Below are 23,288 nucleotides of genomic sequence, written 5' to 3'. Positions count from 1 at the left end.
AATGACGTGTGACAACACCTGAAGAACCACCCACCAGGAAAACTCATCTGAGATGAGACTTTGTGTTCGGGGGTTTTTACTGAGGGTCAAAACCTAGGAACTGAGTGCCTCGTGAATGGCCTTAGCTACTCAGTCTCCGGACTCCCATCCCAGAAGTTAAGCTGTGTGGCATGGGCCAGGACCCTCCCCACAAATCCCACTGTTCACATAAGCAGTGGGACTTGGTATGGCCCAAGTAAGGGACTTGGTATCGCCCAAGTCCCAGCTATGGAAAAACACTTATATCAGGCAGCATATTCCAAGGGCTTAGAAATTGTCACCTAGACCAAAAAGAAGAAGAGAAAGAGGAAGGAGCTATTACCTAGCGCCAGTTCTTTCTTGGAAATGTGCAGGGTTTGGACAACCCCGGCCTGCTGAGTTAACGCTTTACTGACCACCTGTGTCCCCAGCCTGCTTCCTGCTCCCCTCTCAGAGCTGCTATCACAGTGGAAGGATTATGTCCAGTTCTTCCACGGGACTGTGGGCTCCTCAAGGACAGACCTGGTGTCTTCCTCATGTTCTTAGCCCTAAGATGATCAGTCAATGTTTGTTGAGTGAATGACTCCATCCATCAATGACAGTGACAGTCGTAAAGTAGTTTTTCCCTAACTCCATCCCTACCTCTCCTGCAGGATTCAGCATTGTTGTCAAATTCCCCAGAATCATTCCCAGAGGAATGGTAATGAGGAAGATGGCCAACGAGGATTTCCAAGGGCTCATCAGATAATCATTCTCTTGGCTGGGGAGTAATCACTGCGATCCTTTCATTCTGGCCTGCTCAATGACGAGCTGTCTCCTGTTGCTGCGCAGGTCAGAGGCACCACACAGTGCACACCCTGCCCCCCAGAGGGCTTCTGGTGAGACTGTGCACATCACCGCCTCCATGTATGGGTCCCGTGTATGCACGTACGCTATTGCATTTAATTCTCGCCCTAGCCCACAAGGTTATGTGAGCTCCGTGAGCAAGGACACAGGCTCAGGGAGGTGACCCATCTCTCATGAGGCACACAGTCAAGTCCACAGCAAAGCTGGGTTTCCAGGCCTCAACTAGCCCTTCCAGAAGCATGTACACAGTCCCAGCAGCCCTAAGCTCCACACACCTGCCTCTTCATTACGCAGGCTAGATTTTGGCCACATCCTAGGCGTGTCCTGTACAATTGTTTACTGCATCTTTTTCTTTAAATTGATGCTTTTTTCCCCTTCCTTTCCCCTGAAGAAATACTGTTAAAGACATCATAGTGTTGATACTTCTGGTCCACATTAGGGGACCCTTGTCCTTGTGCTGTCCTCCCCAGGGGCTTACGGGATGAACTTTGTGAACAGGCCTCAGGCACAGGCCTCCCAAGGGCTCTCTGGAAGCAGACACAGCACAGAAGCGTCACCAGGGCCCCGTGTCCTGCCTGGAGCTTTGCCCACCACTCTCGGCTCAGGGAGTTCTGTCCTGGGAGGCCCCAGCCCCTCCTCAGACAGGCTTGGTTTGATGACTTTTCAAGGGCCAGGAGTCCTGGGGAGGATCTCATCCATTTGGCCCCGGCAGGACCCGAGCCCTGGCCGGCTGTGTGTGCGGGAAGGCTCAGGGGGGTGTGAGAGAAAACAGGGAGGAGGTGCCCTTGTGGGGAGGGCAGTCAGAAAAGACTTCCAGGAAACACGGAAGCTGGGAGAGTTGCTGTACCGGAGGGATTGGGGCACATGAATAGGAGGAGGACACCTCAGTGGTCGTGAGCTGAAGAGGAGCCCCCCAAACTTCCTGAGTCCAGTGATTTCATCCCATTTCCTCTTTGTCAAGCGAAGGGCCTTGTGTTTTATTAGGTATGCATTTTCCCTCTAGCTGCTCCCCTGCCTCTGTCTGCCTCTGGAGCAGGAGCTCTGGGAAGGGCATTGTGGGAGGAGCAGGTGACACACAGACCTGGGTCCCTCTGGGCAGAGGTTTGAAGGATGCAACTGAGGATCAGGAGCCTGATGCAACAGGGGACCTAATTTAAGGAGCTGGGAGGGAGAGGAAGTGGTCAGGAGATTAGGACAGTGGGTGGGGCCGTGCTTGTTGATGGTGTTTTAAGATGAAACAGTCAGAGCCACTCCTTCTCCAAATTAAGCCTGAGTTCAAAATCAGATCAGCATGTGACCAAAGAAAGTGTGTGGGGGGCCCTTGCCCCCGGGGTTTAGAACAAATCCCACTTCTGAGAGACGATGCTTTTCTTCTCCTAGTTCTGTTCTGTTCCTTCTTAGGAGAAGAGCAGCCTTTTAGGACAAATGAAAACCGATTCACCTTGCCTGAGCTGAGTGTGGCCCATCCACTTTGAAGATTGTGGGAATGTCAGATCTCAGGAGCAACTTTCTTTTGAACTTGACCTCCCAAGGGATGATTCTGTCCTCCTAAGACATTCCTCAGCACCCAAAGGCATATTACCCATTAGTCCAGGGGGTCCCAGATAGGCCCCTGCTGCCACTTCTTAGGTTACTGTGATCTTAAACACAGGGAAATGTCTCTTGGGTCACGTGACAGAGTATTTGAGATCCTGTCTCCTTCCTTTAGTTTATCTGTTCATCCATCTATCCATCTATCTATCCATTCAAAAGTCATTCAATAAGCATTTATGAAGACTCTACCCTAGGTTGCAATCTGGGCTGGGCCTTTGAGGGGATCTAGAACAGAGATACAGCAAAGTCTCAGTGTCCTTGCCTTCCTAAAACTTATCGCCCATCAGGGAAAAAACCATCTGTAGTCTATAAATAGCCACAATAATCATAACAGCCTTCTGGGATCGATAGCTTGCGGTCTTAATCAGGCTGCCATAACAAAGCACCAGACTGTGTGCCTTCAACCACAGAATTGTCTTCTCTCCTGGGCTTGGAGGCTGGCAATCTGAGATCGAGGCGCCAGCATGGTCGGGTTCTGGTGGGGGGCTCTCTTCCTGGCTCAAAGAAAGCCTCCTCCTCACTGTGTGCTTACGTGGAGAGACTGAGGCAGCTCTGTGGTCTCTTCTGAAAATTCCATCCTGAGGACTCCCCCTCCATGATCTCATCTAAACCTAATACCTCCCAAGGCTTCCTCTCTAGATACTAGCAGGGAGAGGGCCAGGGCTTGAACATGTGGATTTCAAGGGACACAGTCCGATCCATAGCATCTATCTTGGTCTAAGCTGCTAAAACGCATCATCTCTAATCCTCCCACCAGCTCCCTCCAGGCCCATTGCCCTCATTTTACAAAGGAGGAAAGGGCAGCTTAGAGAGCTTCTGGACCTGCTGGAAGCCACACAGCTGGAGACCAGCCACAGGGTTTGATCCTGGGCCTGGCTCCATCCCAGCCAGCTTCTGCCCACTCACCCGCTGCCTCCTGAAGACGCTCTCCTGCCTGATGTCCTGGAAAGTGGAGCATCTGAGCGGAGCCTGAGGTGGTGTCCCTGCCCGGGCTCCCAGCAGATGCGGGTGGCCATGGCCACTGACACCCTTCCTGGTCCAGCAAGGCTTGGGGTGTCGGGGAGAGCAAACAGACAGCTTGACAGTGGCCCCTGTGACAGAAAAGGTCTGCTTGAAGAGATCTAGTGGACAGGGAGGAGGAGGAGGCCGGCCTGCCATCGCCAGAGCTCCGGGCCAAGTGGTGCGAGGCACACAAAGACGACTTCAAAGGAAGAGGCCATCAATCTTTAATGCTTCCACTCACGCTGGGCTGAGGACTTGGCACACACCCGCCCCCCCACCGAGGCAAAGCCCGGCAGAAGTTGCTCCACGCTGCCCTCTCGCAGAGGCCGGGCTTCTTTGATGAGACCACGAAGTCATGGCAGCCGACGTCAAGTGAGCACCAGGAGCCATGCATTTTCCAAGGCCTCCGCAGGCAGCACAAGACAGCCTCAGCTGCCCTCTTTACCGGGAAAGGCATTTGCATTTCTTCAAATGACCCCACGCTTACTCACGATGCTAACATTAAACAGCTTCTTTCTCGATGTTCTGTCTTTATACACCGGAAACGTCTGGCTCCCCAGCTGCTGCTGTCCTGGGGTGCATGGCATGCAGTGGGTAAGCCGAGGTGACCAGCATCCCGAGAGCCCAGTTTCTGAGAGTTCTCCATGAAGAGGAGCCACCTACGTGGAGCCAGAGGGTCCCTCTGAGCTGAGCAGGGCGTGGCAGGTCCCAGTGTATCACTGGGCATTCAGACGACTGTGATGGGCTAGCCCTACCGGAAACACAGGGGAGGGGCCGGGGGGAAGGGGAGAAAAGATGAGAACATTTTTTGAGAGAAGCTCTTAGAGGTCATAATCTGAGTTTTGACACTGGCTGTACCATTTCCTTGCTGTGTGAATTGGGACAAGTTACTTCATGTCTCTGAGCCTGTGTCCTTATGTAAAAATGGGAGCAATAATTGTTCTCACCCCATGGATTAGTGGGAAGATCAACTGTGGTGACATGAGAAGCCTCAGCAGAGTACCTGGTAGAGAGGAAGCACCCGTTAGTGTTAATGTTCTGTGACTCCAAGAATGTCTCTCCACGCACTGGGAGACTCCTTCTATAAGCCTGTCAACCTGAGGCCAGGATTCTGAAGTTTGAGGCCCTGCCCAACTCAGGCTCTATTCCTGGTCATGTATCAGCCTCTTGGATACACCCAACAAGGCCTGAGCAGAGACAGAAGAGAGAGCAGAACCCAGGAGGCACATAGGAGCTGAGGGCCAGGAGGTGGGCAGAACCCTTGGACAAGGGTCCCTAATCCTCTTCTGTTCTCTGCTGTGAATGTGCACCCACTGGCCACAAATCAACCTACTACCCTTCTTTTTTTACATAAACGCTTACTTTGTACATGAAGGCATAATGGATCATCCTTATTTTCCACTTATAAAAGGCAAAACTAAGGACAGTGCCCTGGCACACAGCTGCAGCCCCATGCAGCCGGGCTCTGTGTCTTGGGTGGGGTCTCTCTTCACTCCAGAGGGCAGTTTCAAGCTCCAGAAAACTGTTGAAGACTTACCCCAAACGGAGCTCTTCTTCTAGACCCAGTAGCAGAGAAGAGGGTTGAAAAGGAAATAATGTGACCACAGTGGGGTGAGAGCTGGGGAAGGCCAGGCCTGGGAGCTGGCCGAATCTTCCTGCAGCATGGGGGACTACGTGGGCCTGTGGCTAGAGTGCTTGCCTGGGAAGTGGCCTCTAGGGCCGCGGGCAGGGGTCTCTGAGATGACCCTAGGCAGATTCCTGGGTTCCCCAGATCCCCAGGATGAGGGCCCGCTCTCCCTGCCTTGGTGTCTGTCCTGCCAGTGTGAGACCAGGAAGCCCTGCCACCTGGGTCTCCCAGGGCCCTGCCCTTGCCAGGCTGTGCCTTGCAGCCCAGAGCCGGCAGATTTCACGCACCTGGTGGGCTGTCGCCTTCCCTGGGCCGCTGCCCTGCGCCCCTTCCCCGCTCCACTCCACGGAGGTCTCAAGTCACCATCTAGAGCCTTCTCTCCTTGCCCCGCCCCAGGGTATTTCTGGCTTCCAAAGGGGAAGAGGGCCCTGAAACCTGAGCAGAAGCCATCCTCGGTGACACACCCAGGGAGCAGCATTAATAGAAGCCTTCCTCAGGCCCCTGACACGTCTGGGCAGCTGCTCGGCCCTGTCCAGCGTCCCTCAGCCCCAAGGCCAGCCCACTCTGGCTCAGTCAGGCACACTAAAGTTAGCTCCCACCCTGGCCTGATAACCACTGCCGCCACGCTAGCGGGGCAGCCACATACCCTGGGAGATACTGCTGTCCCCTGCCCCAGGCACCCATACCTTGGTGACCACCATGTCCCAGACCCAAGCACTGAAGGTTCGTGTGGCCCTCTTTTGCATCCTGGTGGGCATTGTGCTGGCCATGGTGGCCGTGGTGACGGACTTCTGGGCCGTGCTGAGCCCCCACATGGAGCACAACAATGCCACCTGCGAGGCAGCCCACTTCGGCCTCTGGAGGATCTGCACCACGCGCGTTCCTGTGGACGACATTGAGGACAAGAACTGTGGCGCCATCACCCTGCCTGGGGGTAACGTACCCACTCTCCAACCCGCTCTCCCCTTGGCCCTTCCCATTCCCCTGATGAGTCGCCCTTGGGAAGGAAGGCGGGTTTCTCGGCCTGGGGTCAGAGCAGCCACCAGGCCCTTCCTAAGAAGGTTGGATCTGCCTGTGGCAGCGGTACCGGTGGCTGCCGCCAGGTTAACAAATGAGGGTATTTGTCTCCAGCTTCTTCCGTCTGGCTGAGGCTCGGGGCTTTTCATCCAGAGCAGACGGCAGGCCAGGTGGGACAAGAGGCACCTAAACAGGTCTACCAGCCCCGGGGCTTCTGACCCTGGCAGCGGTCACCCATTGGTGTCCCAGCTCCATTCTCTCTTTTCCATGACAGGCAGGTGGCTCTATGTTCTCAGGCTGGAGGGACCCAGGGGCTGGTGGGTTCATTGCTCGGCTTCCAGGCAGGAGTGTAGATAGGACAGCTACAGAACTTGTGGGGGCCCATGCAGAATGAAAACACCGAGTGTCTTATTCCTATTTACGGAGAATTTCAAGTTGAGCATGAAACCAAGCACAGGCCCTTCTGTGAGCAGAGCCAGGGTGCAGGTCTCTGAAGCAGGATGTGGTCGGGCATGAGCCACCTGCTTGTCAGATCCTGGGGTCCTTCTGTACATCTCCCTCCAGTCAGACCCTTCAGAAGCACACAGCATTTCCTTGTGCTAGACTTTAAGAGTATTCCTCCATTTCCTACCAAGTGACCCAGCCATGCCACAGGTAAATTCCTGGTCAAGAATACCTGGTATTCAGAGGCAGGTAGAGTGGTGCACGCCTGTAATCCCAGCAACTCGGACTTCAGTAGGTGAGGCAAAAAGGATCACAAGTTTAGGGCCAGCCTCAGCAACTTAGCAAGACCTTGTCTCAAACTAAAAGGTCAAAAGGGCAGGGGATGTAGCTCAGTAGTAAAGAACCCCTGATACAGATTCAATCCCTGTACTGGGGCCGAGGGCTGGGCGGTGGGGTAGGGAATATGTGGTATTCACGTGAAATGATCTCTTTGCAGAATAGAGATTCTGCAAACATGGAGTTCTCAGGATTCATAGCAATCAGAGCACTTGTTCGAGGAAAGAGTGCTGCACAGGGAAAGGGGCTTGGGCTTGTAGCCACCACTGCTCACTACCTCCCAGGTGACTATTCAGGGAGGATGAGGTCCTTCTCAGCCTCTGCTTCCTCCTCTATAAAATACAGGACTTGGGCTCAGCAACATAAGATCCACTTGGAGACACACTTATGAATGTGTCTCCCAGGTGGCAGTGGACCAGGGTATGTGTGACATTCCTCCTGATGCTCAGAATTATTCTATTACCTGACCACGTATTCCTGAAACCCCCGCTTCAAGAGAATTGGCGCTGAGACCCCAATGATCTTGCAGACTGGGTGTGGGGCAAAGAGCCCAAACCCCACTTCCCACTCCTGGCCTTCTTCTTCCCCTCTGCTTGCTTGAGGGAGCCCCAGCCTTGCTCATCTCTGCTGAGCACCCAGAGACTCGTAAATACCCAGCTGTCTTGGAAACGCTGAGTCCCAGGGCTAAGGGCTTTGATAGGCGTGGGCATGTGCTTGAAGGGTATCACATAGCCCAGACGCCCACGTCCCTTGGCCACTGCTGCATGCTGGTAAACAGATGCATCATCTAGCCAGCTCCCTGGACAGGGCAGGGCAGGGTGAGGCAGCTTCTCCAGGGACCACACATGGGAACACACATTGTGGTCCTGTCCACCTGTCCTTGGAGGCAGCTGCCTTTTAAAGTCAGAGCAGATGAGCAAACGAGTGAGCAAGGTCCATGCAGGGAAGAGACAGACTGGCTAGAGGACCAGCCTCAGGGGACCAGCAGGCATCGCTTGGCCTTGAGCCTGAGCAGTCCATCTCTTTGCCATGAATCATGTTTCCCACATTTGTGACAATGAGCACTACCTCCCCCCAATAATCTTCCAAAGCATGTTCCTGCCATTTTCCTGTTTTTCTCTGCAAATGGAAATTCCTTTATTTTTCCATCTGTCCTTCCTATGCTCTGGAACCACTCTTTTCTAAGTGGGGGTTGTATGCATATGTTCTTTTATTATCAATAATAATTACAATAATGCCACACAAATGTAGCACTATATGCCAAACATAGTTGTAGGTGCTTTATGTATATTAATTTGGGGTGACATCAGGGGAAAAAATGACAGAATAAGAACCACCTCCCCTCAAATCTTCTTCTCCATAAAAGAAAGATAAAACAGTTTTGTTTTTTCTTTAAAAAAAAAAAGGTCAAATCAATGTTTTCAGAATTGTGGCAGTCTACCAAATCTTGTAGCAACCCAGAAATTGCTTGTTCAAGAAAAATGGGTGACTCTGAGGATGAAGAGTAAGTTTTGTGGTATTTTTACTTTAACAAGGAATTTAAATAGTATTGCTTGTTTATGGGAGAGGGGACAGAATACAGCCATAGATCCTAAGGAAGCCCGGATATTGGACTTACTGAACAATAATCAGTTATTTAAAATATATTTCCCATTCCCCTTCCTCCATCTCTGTTGCAGCTTTGAAAACCAACATCTCACCATCACAGTGAAAATCAGCAGCCTGGTAGCCACTTACAGGGGACAAGAAAGGATTGAACCTCTTTCAAAGCCCTTTTCCTAGATAACTGTCATTATCTGACCTATGTGGTCATTCCCTAGAAGTCTCTACTTGCAAAGCTATCATTATGTGGCCCAACTCAGCTCATCCAGTGCAAATAGTCGATTTCTCAAGGGCATTTGTTGAAAACAATTAGAGATGATTGGTTAATATCATGGCTGCCTGAGGCTGCAGATAACAGTTGGGCCATGCAGTAAGCTATGCAAAGAACTGGAGAATGAAATGTTCAGAGGTAGCTTTGAAGAACTACAGCATAGTCCTAATAATCTAGAAGGCCATGTACAGTGCTGTGTGTATGCTCAGGAAAGATCTGCAAAGGCCCTAAATTCTCACCTCTGCCTTATCTTGAGGTTCTGTGCAAGTACAAAGTGAAGGCCAAAGCAGAGATGTAGGCTGCTTCTCTGAGTGTTTAAGCCATGCCTCAAATGTGCACAGAGCCCCTCAGTAGAGAGGGTGACGCATTTGTTCCAAGCATTTTAGGAAATCTCTGTTGACAAGCTACTAAGCTAATGGAATAGAGATTTCAGTAGTCACACATAACAAAGAATACATAGTTCACAAAATTAGTTCAGAGCAGTCACTATACAAACAACAACAAACAGCAACAGAAGCAAACCCTCAAGAACAAGAATCTGATTTCCAGTGTTGCCTCATCATATTACTTAAAAAACACGAGACATAGTGGATACAGTGGCACATACCTATAATCACAGCAGCTCAGGAGGCTGAGGAAGAGCATCGCAAGTTCAAAGCCAGCCTCGGCAACTTAGCAAGGCCCTATGCAACTTACCTAGACCCTGTCTCAAAATAAAAAAGAAAATTAAAGGGTTGGGGATGTGCCTCAGAGGTTAAGTACCTCTAGTATCAATTCTTCATACCAAAAAAAGCACAAGCCACACATGTAACTAAAATGGTATGGACTGTTTGTGGGGTCAGGGAGCAGGAATGAGTCAACAGATCTCTAAGGAAGCCCAGATATTGGACTTACTGGACAAAGACTTCAAGTCAGCCATTTAAATGCATTTAAAGATTTAAAAGACTCCATATCTAAAGAACTAAAAATGAGAATGGTGTCTCATGAAATAGAGAATATCAGTAAAGAGATAAATATTATTTTCAAAGGTCCAAACAGAAATTCTGGAGTTAAAAAATGTAACAACTGAAATCTTAAAAAATTGATTATAGAGAATCAGCAAGAGATCTGAGAAGAGAAATGAAAAAAAATAGTGAACTTGAAAATGGATCAACCAAGATTAGCAAATGTAAGGAAAGAGAGGAAAAAAAAAAGAACAAAGCATAATGAATAGAGCCTCAGAGAGCTGTGGAACACCATCTAAGATACCAACATGTGCATTCTGAAAGTTCCAGAAGGAAAGGAAGAGAGAGAAAGGGAATGGAACAGAAATGATTATGAAAAAATAATGGCTAGCACTCCCCAAATTGAATGAAACATTAATTTATAAATCCATGTAACTCCATGAAGCCAGAGAAATGTAAACTCAAATAGAGCTATACCTAGTCAGCCCATAATCAAGCTATTGAAAGATAAAGACAAAGGGGCTGGGGTTGTGGCTCAGTGGTAGAGTGCTTGCCTAGCACGTGTGAGGCCCTGGTTCAATATTCAACACCACATAAATAGATAGATAGATAGATAGATAGATAGATAGATAGATAGAGATATTGTGTCCTTCTACAACTAAAAAAAAAATACTTAAAAAAAGATAAAGACAGAATCTTGAAAACAGAGACAACACATCACACACAAGGGATCCTTAATAAGATAGACAGTTGATTTTCCTCAAAAGCAGATAGAGACCAGAAAGCAGTGGACTGGCATACATATATTAGCTCATCTGATTTCCCCCTGAAACCTCCATGAGATCCACCACATTATTGTCATTTCATCATATAGAATATGAGGCACACCTAGGTTGAGCAAGTTCACTCAGTTATTGAGTGCAGCATCTTGTATTCACACCCAGGCCCTGTCCCTAACCTTCACCTTCTTAGTCACTACATTATACTAAGTTCAACAAACCAGCAGGCAGGTGCTCAACCTATAGGTGTTTTTCATTCTACAGGGAGAAACACTGAGCATGCCCTTTCCAGCCTAACCCTCTGACAGGCTGAATTTCAACCTTCAATTCTTGAATCCAGAGCCTCCTTGCTCTCCAGACACACCTGCCTCCACATCCTCCACTGAACAAACCCAGCTCCTAAATGCTGCTGGCCCAAGTGACCATGAGGAGTTCAGCTTATGACATGCCATGGTTTGGGGGCAGCTAGTCTGGTATAAGAAGGAGATTTCTCCAGGCCCCATTCAGCCATAGATGCTCGAGGCTCTGAGTACAGGAACTATCTGATTTTTCCACTGTCCCTAAAGAGCCTCAGAAGGAGTACTGTGTACTAGATCAACATCAGAGGTCAATTAAAATGTCTTCATAATGACAGCAGAGGCTTCCCCAGGGGTCAGAAGAGATTATATGTCTGGAGGCTCAAGTGAGTCCCCAGAGAGACCATTCCGTGCTCTTACTTCTTCCAGGCTCTGCTTCCTTGGGGAAAGACAGCAGCTGCTCCAGGGCCCCAGGTGCCACATGGCCCATCTTCTCCTCCAGTCTCAGTGCAGATATTGGGGCCTCATGAAAGCACATGCACTGACCCTGAGGAATTTCAGGGGCTTCCTTCACCATCCACATGAGCCCTGGCTGGAGGCTGAGACCATAACTAGACTTTATCTGTCAAAGAGCAGTGCTCTGAAACTCGGGGACTCGGGTCTCGGGATTTCTCCAGTCTATTTTATAAAATTCTTCAGTGGAGGTGAGAGGAGACACAGGACCGAGAGACCAGCATCGGGAAGAGATGGGAACGTCCCTTACAAAAAGGATGAATGACCCTGGGAGGAACTTCCTTCCCAATCCCTGAGGCACCAGCTCCCTCTGGTTTTTCTCACACACACAAATTATTCTTACTATATTAAAGTCTCCATTATAAAGCACCAGCTACCCTAGTCCATTCTCGGTGATCGTCCAGATCATCCCGTTACTCGAGTTCACCTTGGGGTCAACGTGCCCTCTGCTCTGGTCCTTTGAGGTTGGCACGCTAGCTGGGGTTCTGTACCCCCTGTGACTCCCTGAGCCAGAATACGTGGTTGGCCAGCCCCCGCCAGCCCCCAGTGGAGACTGACAACTGAGTTCACTGTCTTCTTTGAGCACTCATCCACTTCACATTTTTCAACCACTCGGTCTTACAGAAAGAGAAATGTTAAGATCACCATAAGCCATTTATGGAGAGAAAGGAGACGGGAGGAACCTCAGAATCCTAACTCTTCCCGGATCCTCCTCTTGGCCGCTGGGCTCGCTGCGCACTTGATCAGAAGCACCTGCGTCTGTGGAGGCCCGAGCTTTGCTCAGGAGTGATGGAAGTTGGGGTAGGGGTGGAGAGAAAGGTGGGCAGGAAAGCTCGGAATCTGCTGTCTGGGCCAGACTGTCCCTGTCCCTTCCCCCAACTCCTTACCTTGACCCAGTGAGCTACTCACGGCCTCTTTGGATGTCCTTCCTTTTCAAGGTGTCCTCGATGTGCAGTTTCCCAAATACCACCGACCCGGACCAAGGGGCACAGGTGGGGAAAGCAAGGTCACAGCTGGGGCTGCCACCTGACAGCACCCTGGGCCCTCCTTGAGTGACACTGGCAGCTGCCTGACTTGGCTTGTCCCGACTGAGGCCTGGGTCTGGTGTGTCCACTCCATCTCTGGGGGCCGTCAGGGACCATGCAGGGGCCTGTGGTCCCCCTCAGGCAGCCACACAGTCCTGCATGATGTTCCTCCCAGGTCCAGGGTAGAGGACACTGGCCTTCTTCATGGGCCAAGTCCAGGGGAGGAGGGGGATCATCCCATCCACCCTTGGGCCCACAGTGCAGTCCCATCAGAGAGAAGCTGAGGCTTCCAAAACCCTGAGAGGGGATCCCACCCGCTGGGCGCCCTGTTCCCTCCACCCGCTGTGAGGGCATTTAGTAGAGGAGAAGAGGGAGAGGAGAGCCGTGGGCCTGGACCACCCGAGGAAGACGTAGAGCTCACAGCTTGGCGCCTGCAGACAGGCCCAGCCCAGGGTGCACGGCTTGGTTTTCATCCTACACATGCAATGGTCCCCGTCCACCCCGAGTGGACCTGGGGTTTATCTGTGGGGTTGGCTCCTGAATGCTTCCTGGGAAAGTCACCTCAGAAACCCAGAAGGACCAAAGAGCTATGCGCAGCCAGACTCTGGAGGCGGCCTTTAGCTCACCACCCCCACGAGTGGAGAGAGAGTGGCCGGGGAGGCAGCTGACCGTGAAACACTTGAATCCAGTCAATCCTCCACGGAGCGTTCTTAATGACATCTGAAATGGGCTCTTAAGAGACAAAAAAAAAAAAAGAAATGTTCCTTTTGTCTGGAGGGAGACCCAGGGAGACTGATGACATAGCATGAGCCATTTTGAAGCAGCAATGCCAGAAAATCCATGGCTTATAATCTGAAAAATGTAAGAGGTTTGCATTATGCTCTAAAATAGCAGCGACGCTGTGAGGGAGAAAGGAGCAGCACCGATTCTGACCTCGTGGCTGGCCGCGAGGAACCCCAGGTAACTCGTTCAAAAGGAAAATGACTTAAATATAGAAGCTGGTGGAGAAAGGCCGTTTACTGCCAGGAACATCTACTGCTGCTAAACCAGACCCCATCCCCAGGTGTCGCCTCCTTCCTCGACCTCAGGAGAGGCTGCAACCCTGACTTTGGAGGACAGGAAAAGGGTAGGAGGACACAGGATTAAGTGGCAGTAAAGCCATGCCTTTGGCAGCTCCTAGGGCACATTCCTAGAAGAAAGAGCATCCTTCTCCTTGTGAACAACCCAATGTAGCCTGGAGGTGAAGCCGTGAATTCACAAAGTAGATGTATGTCATTTAAACCAAAGACAGAGGCTACGTTCAATGAAGGGCCTCACACAGATAAACAGCAACCTAATTGAGTTTTTTTTTTTTTTAAGAATTATAAACTAATACAAAATAACTCATTTGTCTATTCCCTAAATCTGGAGTAAAGGTAAGCAAGAGGACTCTACTTCATGCCGTATCTAGTTAGGAGAGAGGAGAGACTAAAAGAGAAAAATAAAAGTGAAACTATAGTTAAAATCAGCAAGAATTTCTTTGTGCTGAACCCCTCATCCTGCCTCCCAATCAGATCCAGATTTGGGGTGTCCACAGACCTTCTGTGGCTTTTACGACAATGCTCAGGTAGAGCAAGTAGCTTGCCAGGGCAGGTTTTGTCTGACCTGCCACACAAGCACGGTTCCTGAAGGTCTAAGGAAATGACATGAGGGTCACATTCAGCTCTCACGTTCCTGCCTGGGTCCAGGTTCATCCTGACAGTCACTCAGAAAAACCCTCTGCTAGAATTTTTAGAGGCCAGAACAGGGGTTCCCAACTTGGCTGAGCATCAGAATCTCCTGGAAAGCTTTTGAAAAGCCTGCTTCCCAGGTACCCCTGTGAATCTGGGTGGGCCTGGATTCTGATAAGAAACCCATATTTTGGGTTAATACAAGGTTTCTTGGCTATTGACATTTGGGGGCTGGATAATTCTAGGTTGTGGGGGTCTGTCCTCTGCATTGTGGGGTGTCCTGCAGCATCCCCTGGCTTCCAGATGCCAAGAGCCCCCTCTCCACACCACAGTGTCTCCAGGCCTTGCCCAGTGTCCCCAGGGTGAGGCGCTGCTTGGCTGAGAACGGCTGGTTGGTCCTGTGCCCTGTTCCCTGATGAATGACAGACCTGGGCCCCAGCCTGTTGGCCTGATGANACACTATGTCACATGCTGCTGAGCCAGGATGTCATCTGGCAGAAAAGCGCTGATGAGAAGCAGCCCTGGCCTGGCGTGTTTGAATGGCAGCCTTGCCGCCTCCCATGCCAGGGAACTGCAAGTGCCGTGTCCCAATCCAGGGGCCCAAGCACATTTGTCAGAGCTGGGGACAGTTGGGGACAGTTCCTGGGAGGCTCTATGTTGCCGCAGGAACACACTTTCCAAAAGATCCCAGGAAACAGGACAAGTGCCCACAGTCCCAGGAAGCTCTCTGCGGTGGGAATCCCTGGGACTCCCCCTCGCTAAGGGATCCCCCAGGACTGGGAGGAACGTCAGGCCCTGGATCCATGGAGCTCAGGGCCACGCTACCGTCAGGGCACAGCAGGCCCGCGAGTGCGCATGCCCACACAGACATACATGACAGATGCCCATGCGGGACACACTCACACACACACTGACGGATCCTCGCACATGGGGCACACTCACATGTACACACGCAGAGCCTCACACGTGGAACACACCGTACACTGACAGACCCTCACACTAACCACTAGGTTACCCCACCATACCCTCACACACATACTAGGCCACCCCACACTCTGTCACTCCGTCATCCTCCTGGGGTCCCTGGAGGATCCTGTACAGACCACCCACCTCAGTGCCTCCTTCTGCCTGTCACTCAGAGGAGGTTTCTGCTCCATCTATAAAGCCTCTGGCCATGTGCCTCCTGTCCTCCTTTGGAGGCCTCCGTCCTGGGGAGAGCCCCGTAATTTAGTGCACGGCAAGACTCGGGGTGAACAAGTCCTGTGACCATCTGGCCACACCCCTCCCCCTCGTGCGGCCGTGAGTGAGTGAGCCTCTCGGCCAGGTGTGGAACAAGAACGGTCACAGAGCTGGCTAAAGGTCCAGCCAGCGGTGGCGAAGCGCTGGGGATGCAGCCCAGGTCTGAGCTGCTCTGTTTCGCAGAATACAGCATCTCCGCGGCCGCCATCGCCATCTTCAGCCTCGGCTTCATCATCGTGGGCACCATCTGCGCACTTCTGTCCTTCCGGAAAAAGCGGGACTACCTGCTGAGGCCAGCGTCCATGTTCTACGCCTTTGCAGGTACATGGGGCTCCTGCCCTTGCCCGGGTGGGACCACTCTGTCCCAATCATGGAGCAGCCCCGCTTGGCTCCTGCCTATCGCAGGGCTTGAGGGGGACCATTCCCCAGCTCCATGCGGGAGCACCTTGGTGGGGGCCTCGGAGACCCCAGGAGGGTTGGCAGGGAGAAAGCTTTTGCTATTTCATCTATTTTTCACAATGACACTATCCTCAAGACACTGAGGAGACTTCCCAGGGCGCCATTAGCAAAAGAAGGAAGGAAAAGTGGTCATCTGGCCAGCCTGCTCAGGGAGGCGGGAATTGCAGGGTAGAGGGTGGCGGGCGGATGGGTCACTTTTGCAGGTTCCTCCCCACCCAGGGCAAGGTCACTGCCTTCCCCGCCAAGCAATAGGCTGGGGTGGCAGCAGGAGTGCCCTGGGACCCTGAGAGGCCCTGGCTCTGTCCCCAGGGCTCTGCATCTTTGTCTCGGTGGAGGTCATGCGGCAGTCGGTGAAGCGCATGATTGACAGTGAGGACACCGTCTGGATCGAGTACTACTACTCCTGGTCCTTTGCATGCGCCTGTGCCGCCTTCGTCCTGCTCTTCCTTGGCGGCCTTGCCCTCCTGCTCTTCTCCCTGCCTCGAATGCCCCAGAACCCCTGGGAGTCCTGCATGGATGCTGAGCCGGAGCACTAGGCCTCGGAAAGCTGAGCTCCAGCCCAGAAACTTCCAGAGAGGAGATGGGAGTTTCATTTCTGCCCTGTTCCCCTCTGCCCCGTTCTGTGACTGTCACGGGCTGCGTCCTCTCTCTGAACTTGTCTCTGGGTTGTGACAAGCTTCTGTGCCAACAGAGCAAATGGACGTGAGCCCAGCCCTGCCCAGGATCAGAGAGAACAGGGCCAGCAGGTGCACGGGTGTTTGGAGGGACCCAACTGTTCAGCAAAGACCAAGGTTGTCCCGCTGGGCCAGTTGTCTCTAAAAACCCTACAAGGACACCCTCTGCTCATTTACCAGGTCTAGGAGTCACCTGTGTAAAAAGCCAGCCCCCCTCTCCTTGGTGACAAGGTACACCCTTTTCAGTGAACTGAACATCCCTCCTTGGCTTCCAGGAGCCCTGACTCGTAGAATCTGACTGTTGTTTGAAATAAAAACTCTCAGAAAACTCACTCTTTCCTTGAACCTTGCACAGCAACAGCTTGGATTCCTGATCACAACCCAGGGGCCCCGAACCTGGAGGGGAAAGGAAGGCGTGTCTCAGTGATGTTGGGGACATTTGGGAGGAGGGGTGGGCATGAGGGGGAAACCAACAGTGGCTGGGAGGTTCTGAGTTCCACCTTGTATCTCTGGGCTCTGGGGATTGATTGGGACGAAACTGGAAACCCTCTGACTAGGCGAGGGTGTTAAAAATAGGTGGGGTTATTTCTAGAGTCCGGCACCACAAGCATCCAGGGCCACCATGGTGCTGAAGCAGCACAGCCACTGGGCTCTGGTTTCTGATGCCAGATTTTTGTTGCAAAGAACATCAGGAAGCAGGGCTTAGCAGTTAGACACTTAGGGCCGCCTGGAGTGCCACCATTTGTGTGCTTCTGCCTCCCCAAACCCCGCTGTACTCACCCAGGCTTCAGAAACAGAAGTCAGACGTGGCTGGCGGATAAGATCCTCACACTCTTCGTGGGGGACACCAGAGGACCGTCTGGAGCTGGTTCTTCTATGACTGGGGTTGGCAGACCTCAGCCTGTGGGCAAACCTGGCTCCCTGTCCCTTGTGTGGTCTGCAAGCTATGAGTGGTTTTTACAGCTTTAGATGATAGAGGAAGGAGGAGGAGGAGGAAGAGGAGGAGGAGGAGAAGAAATGATAAGTATCATCTCGTGATATGTGAAAATTATATGAAATTCAAATTGGTGTCCATAAATAAAATCGTATTGGCACACAGCCACACCTATTCCCATGGGCACACAATGTAGCTGCTTTTTTCACAATAGCAGCCTTGAGTAAATTCATCAGAGCTGTTTTGGCTGCAAAACTAAAAATACTTGCTCTTCAGTCCTTTATGGAAAATGCTGACCCTTGTTCTGGAGTCATCGCGCACCCCTTAGACAGATTATTAACCCCTCACCGTTCCCATCTATCAAAGACATTTGTTTATTCTTTCACTGCACCTCGGCCTAGAACAACCTAGAAGGGAGGATCACAAGTCTGGAAGGCACCTGGGTAGTGGCCACAGTGGGGTTTGTGAAGAGTCCTCTCTGATGTCTCAGGGGCTGAGCTGGACTTGGAGGGGTGTCTGAGGAGCCTGAGGGGGCCAGCATCAGCCCACCCTGCTCCGCAGTTAGGGATGGAGCAGAAAGTCTGACCCACGATTAGGAAATCTGAAAAAAGTCCAAGAGAACCTGGGGGTGTACCGTGCAATGCAGAGAATCAAAGCCTTGGGAACCCGGAGGGTGCGCCCTGCAGACACCAGCCCGAGGCTGCCGCAGCTGGCTCCGTCCCACAGCCAACAGCAGGAAACTGACCGCAAAATGCAAAGATGGACTCCAAGAGCTGACCTGCTCCTGGTGGAGAAGAAGAACAGGGAAGCGGAAGTCCTAACCACCCCGGAGCCGGGCACAGTGCATGAGCAAGGGGAAAACGTCCCACAGACAGCCGTCTGGAAGGCCCACAGCTCCCTCATTCTTATCTGACGGTTAGCAGAGTCAGAGTGTATGCTTTTCACATTGCCACGCGATGCCTGTGCTTCTGACCTCTGAATGAAACATCCATGGAACACAGACCATCTGGCTGCCCTGAGTTTTCGCTCCTTTGAGACAGGCTTCTGAGCACCGGAACCACGATGCAGATGAAAGGGTCGGAGGGCAACTGCCAGACAGCCATGCATGGTGGCACCCACACCAGCCTCCACTGAGGAAAAGACAATGCGGCAAAGCAGAAAGGAGTCTCGTGCCAGCAAGCAAACCAACCAACCCAAACCAACCAACCGGGAGGGAAACGACCCCAGCCTGCCCACCGCTGCTCGCCAGGGGGCATCTGCAGTGGGCAGCTGGTCAGTCTTGGGCCTGGTTAACTGAAGGCCCAACCAAGTCCCACTCTGAGGGCCCAACTAGAAACCAGAGCAGTACGTTCCAATATGTGCTGAGCCTCGGAAACCCGGGGCATCTCATTTCTTTCATGTGGGAATTGAATGGCCACCGAACCCTGGTATTCCATACCCCTGTCTCAGCATTTCCATCTCCGCCATCTTCCTTCCCTGAAGTATGGAAGATAATCGAGCCACGGTGGGCAATTCCGTCACCAAGGTGAATGAGGTTTGAGAATTTTTAAAAAGTTTTTAAATTTTTAAAATGTAATTAAAAAGTTAATTTTAAAAAATGTTAACAAAACTACCATCTTAATCATCTCTAAGTGTACAATTCAGTGAATTCCACCTGCTTAATTGCAAAACCACTATCCATCTTTTCATCTTCCCAAACTAAAACTCTACCCGTTAAGCAAGAATGCTCCATGTATCCTCCTCCAGCTCCTGGCACCCACCATTCACATTCCGCCTCTAGGGATCTCTAGGGGAAACTGAGGATCAGAGAAGGCTTTCTTACTGCCACCTAGTGACAAACATAAGTTAGGACCCAAACTGCAGCTTCCCACCTGTCTGACCAGGATCCCTTACCAATGCTCAATGGGCTTCCGCCCACGTACTAGGGGTAGGAAAGGGACAAAGGTGTCTTACTCTCTTTGGCCTTCCCAAGAGCTTGGCTTGAAATTTCAAGGATCTCTGTACCTTTATTTTTAATTTCTAGCTGCCCCATCAAGGAGGGCAAAAGATTTAACCAACCTTCCATTACAGTATTTCCCCTGCCAATGAGACTTGTCCTATGTTGACCAGATATTTTATTTACAAATTCATTTCTAATTTATACCCTGCCGCTTTTAGGAAAGATCAGAGTGGAGACAAGGCATGCATAAACCCAGGATGTGGAGCGTTATCTACTAGGTGATGGCTGGAGTCGGGTGGGATGCAGCCTCCCGGGCCTCCCCAGCCTCCATTTCATAGTCTTACTGAACCACAGCCACTAAGTCTGTCAATTAATCCCCACGCAGGCCACTCACTGATCCTATGCGGCCAAGAAAGTTAATTAAGAGAATTTCCGTGGTGAGGAGCAAGGCTTCTGTTCTTTTGACTTTGTCCCCTACGAGACTTTTTGCCTGAGTGTGAAGGAGCTGACTTGTTGGGCATCTTCATTGTGAGCTTTGGCTTGTTGCTCTCTACGCACGAAGTGGTCCCCGATGGGAAATTTGTCTGCAAAGCCACCACCTGGGAGCTCTTGGCTGAGAGCTGAAGGAGCTCAGAAAACACATTTCCAAGTCCCCCACTTGAACAGCGGACCCGCCTCTCCCCACCAGCCATGCCTGGCAGATGCCACCGGGAGCAAACTGACAAGCACTTCAGAGGGCCTCAGGGTGCCAAGTTGTGATTAACAGTGCGAACGGGGACAAGCAGGGGTGCAGCTCACCTAGAAGCATCCAAGAGGCAGAGACCATGTGCAACCCTCCCAGGCAGGGGGGGAAGGAGGAAAGACACCACAGATCTGAGGCCTGTGCCCGTCCACCAGAGGCAGCAGGACCAAGGGCAGGGGAGGTGGAGAGTGGGCAGAAGCCAGATCCAGGGTGGCGCTCTGAGCAGAGTCGTCTGGGACGCAGGACCCCCAAGCTGCGGTTCCGCAGGTCTCACAGTAGTGGCCTCCGTCAGAGGGTGTGTCAAGTCCGGTGGAGGGAAGTGTCCACTCCTCTCGACTGTCTCCAAACAGTAGATGTCGTAGGACCAGAAATGGCGCCCTGCATAGGGTGTGAAGGCCCAGGGTCCCGCCTGCTCTCCATGGCACAGCCCTTGGTACTCTCATGGCACAGTGGGCTACTTCTCCTCAGGGTCTGCTTCCCACAGGGACAAGGGAAGCAGGGCTCGGGGAGCAGAAGCCAGCCAGCCCGCTAATCCACTGTTGAAGCCTGGGGCCAGGGAAACTGAGAGAGGAAGAGAGGAAAGAAGGGAGGGAGGGAGGAAAAGTAAGCTGCTTTCAGGGAAGAAATGTGGGACTGTGATTAGGGCCAAGCACAACGTGGCCACCAGTCGGAGTATTCCAATGAAATCACTGAGGGCGGGGGTCCTGGGGCTGTGGGGAGAGGCCTGGTGGTGTAGTGGCCGCCTGTGGAACTTCTCTGGGCCTCCGTCCCTCACCTGTAGATGAAACCAGCTCGCGTGCGTCAGAACAGCTCCACCAGTTCTGTTCTCGTGATCTTAACACAAGGAAATACAAGACCTGGCCCCATGGTTTGGGAGACTCAAACTTCACAGTTTAAAAACCACCACACAATACACTTGTAGGAGAGAGTTCAGTCTCACTGGGTCCCAGTTTTCTGGGGAGATCCGTTTCCCAAAGGCTTCTCTGAGCTGTAGGAAAACTGGGCTCCAGTTTATTCCAATAAGTACTTATATATGTTATGTACACCATTTTGGCACCTTAGAGACCTCCAAAGAGCTAAAACTTGTGCTGGAACTGTCTTTGAAGGAGACCTTAAAACCAAGTTTCTATAGCCATTTTCTCTGTGTACATTTCAACTTCTTGTATGTGTTTCATGAATTAGGATTTTTGTTCTACATTATTAGGTCTTTGTAAACTACAGGCCCAGGCATGTCCGCTCAGATAAAATAGTGCAAGCAGTTCATTTTTATGAATCACATGCTTGCTTATACACACACACACACACACACACACACACACACATATATATATATGTATATATATATATATATATTTATTTAATATTTATTTTTTTAGTTTTAGTTGTGTNTGGAAGGGATGTTGTCTCCCCTTTTTATAGTTCTTTCAGTGATGGAATGTAGGTGGGAAGGCCCGAGGGGTGGGACACAGGTGGGCCAAAGAAGTAATCTGGTCAGGAAGGACTTCTGAGTCAGCACCTTTTTGCTGGGGGCTGTTCATTAACATTTCTTTGAGGTGGACTTTGGCCTAGGGCCTTTTCGGGACTTCATTAACATTCCATGAGTTGTCCTGCGTTTCCCGGAATCATTGCCAGCATGGCCTCCATTTTAGATTTCACTCGGCATTAGACCCGATTTATCTAACTACACTGACTACCTAACTTTAAATCTGGCTTCAGTTGGACACAATACCTTTATTTTATTTATTTTATGTGGTGCTGAGGATCGAACCCAGGGCCTCGCACGTGCTAGGTAAGTGCTCTACCGCTGAGCCACAACCCCTGCCCCACAATGCTTGCTTATTTTGCCCAACTAAAATAAATAAGTCTGATTTCAGATATAAGACTGTATCTGTAGTTTGTAGTCCATAAGTTCCAGTGCCGAATGTTTCTGTTGTTGCGAATATCATCATTGCTCTAATGAACTGATTTTTTGTAAATGTAGGAATACTAAATAATGGAAAAGTATAATATCAGTCTGCCTTATATATTTAGGTTGTAACCTAAGACTTTGTTAGAGGAAAAGGATCCTCTTAACATTTGTGGAAACCACTGAGAATCATCTGGTCATTAGATGGTCTTTAAGATCCCTCCACTCACCTTCCATGAGGTGGTTCCTGCAATCAAAACATGTAAGAGGAGCTGGGGATACAGCTCAGTTGGTAGCGTGCTTGTCTTGCATGCACAAGGCCCTGCGTTCCATCCCCAGCACTGCCTAAAACAAAAACAAACTGTAGAGTTCAAGAAAGATCTCCTTAAAGTGGAGCCCGTCTTGTTTATCTCAGGGATCGCTGAACCCACCCTGCCTAGGTCACCAGTGACCTCACAGGTGCCAGCTGCAGGCACTGAACCTTCCTGGAGGATTTTGTACTTTTTCTTTGGGGGGAGTACCTGGGAGTAAACTCAGGGACACTCGACTACCGAGCCACATCCCCAGCCCTATTTCGTATTTTATTCAGAGACAGGGTCTCACTGAGTTGCTTAGCACCTCACTTTTGCTGAGGCAATCCTCCTGCCTCCGCTTCCCAAGCTGCTGGGATTATAGGCCTGTGACACCACACCCAGCCGTTTTGTACTTTTGACCTCAGCTTTCTTCTTACTTAAAGTTCTCCTGACTTCCCGTGGCCTTTCCTTGGCAGTGTTCATTCTTTTGCCACCTGTCTTTAAACTTGGGTGTTTTCGAGGTCTTATCTCACACCACAATTTCTTAGAAATTCCATTCATTTCTAGGGCCTGGGTTTCCTAGGACCACAGTTCCCAGTCTATCTGGGAGGTTACCGTGTTGGGTCCTGCAGGAACCTTGCTCCCCAGAGGTTCCAAGCTGCCAGTGCCGACGTCCAAACCCAACCCATGGCTCTTCTTATCCAAATCCGCTCTGTCTTGTGTGATGGCACTTCGTCCTCCTGCACCCAGGCCAGAAACACCGGAATTCCCTCCACTGAGTGCTATCCTTCCGCTTGAGCCAATCCTCACAGATTCTGCTCCAGGTCCTATCCATCCCATCCTGGTTTTTCTTAACACTAGATAGGCCCAGCTTTCTCACCCTCTGCCACTCCTGTCCCGAGCACAGCCCACCCAGAGAAGTCCATTCACCTCTCCTAGATGCTGTCCTTCACTTGAGACAATATCGAGTATCCCTGGCTCCTGTTGACGCCACAGTGTCAACTGAAGGGCCTAAAATAATACAGACTTACATTCTGGAGGTTGAGAGGCTGAAATCAGTTCTAGGAGGCTGACATCAAG

General features: G+C 51.1%; 1 protein-coding gene across 1 annotated transcript; it reads left to right on the top strand.

Moving 5' to 3' along the window:
* The first annotated feature begins 5,785 nt into the window (after positions 1 to 5,785).
* On the top strand, positions 5,786 to 16,671 carry Cacng1 (calcium voltage-gated channel auxiliary subunit gamma 1). Its single transcript, XM_048798203.1, has 3 exons — positions 5,786 to 6,225; positions 15,347 to 15,582; positions 16,030 to 16,671. Exons 1-3 carry the CDS (start codon positions 5,786 to 5,788, stop codon positions 16,254 to 16,256), a joined length of 903 nt encoding a protein of 300 aa, XP_048654160.1. The 3' UTR covers positions 16,257 to 16,671.
* Positions 16,672 to 23,288: the final 6,617 nt, after the last annotated feature.

The sequence above is a fragment of the Marmota marmota genome, unplaced genomic scaffold (genome assembly GCF_001458135.2).
Source record: "Marmota marmota marmota unplaced genomic scaffold, marMar, whole genome shotgun sequence".
NCBI classification, from domain to species: domain Eukaryota; kingdom Metazoa; phylum Chordata; class Mammalia; order Rodentia; family Sciuridae; genus Marmota; species Marmota marmota.
The sequence above is the reverse complement of the archived record's forward strand: the minus strand, read 5'-3'. Positions and strand labels throughout refer to the sequence as shown.

Coding starts and splice junctions, on each gene's coding strand:
- Cacng1 (XM_048798203.1), top strand. CDS start 5,786: ATGTCCCAGACCCAAGCACTGAAGGTTCGTGTGGCCCTCTTTTGCATC. Junction 6,226..15,346: donor ATTTGTCTCCAGCTTCTTCC/GTCTGGCTGAGG, acceptor CCTCTCGGCCAG/GTGTGGAACAAGAACGGTCA. Junction 15,583..16,029: donor CATGTTCTACGCCTTTGCAG/GTACATGGGGCT, acceptor CTCTGTCCCCAG/GGCTCTGCATCTTTGTCTCG.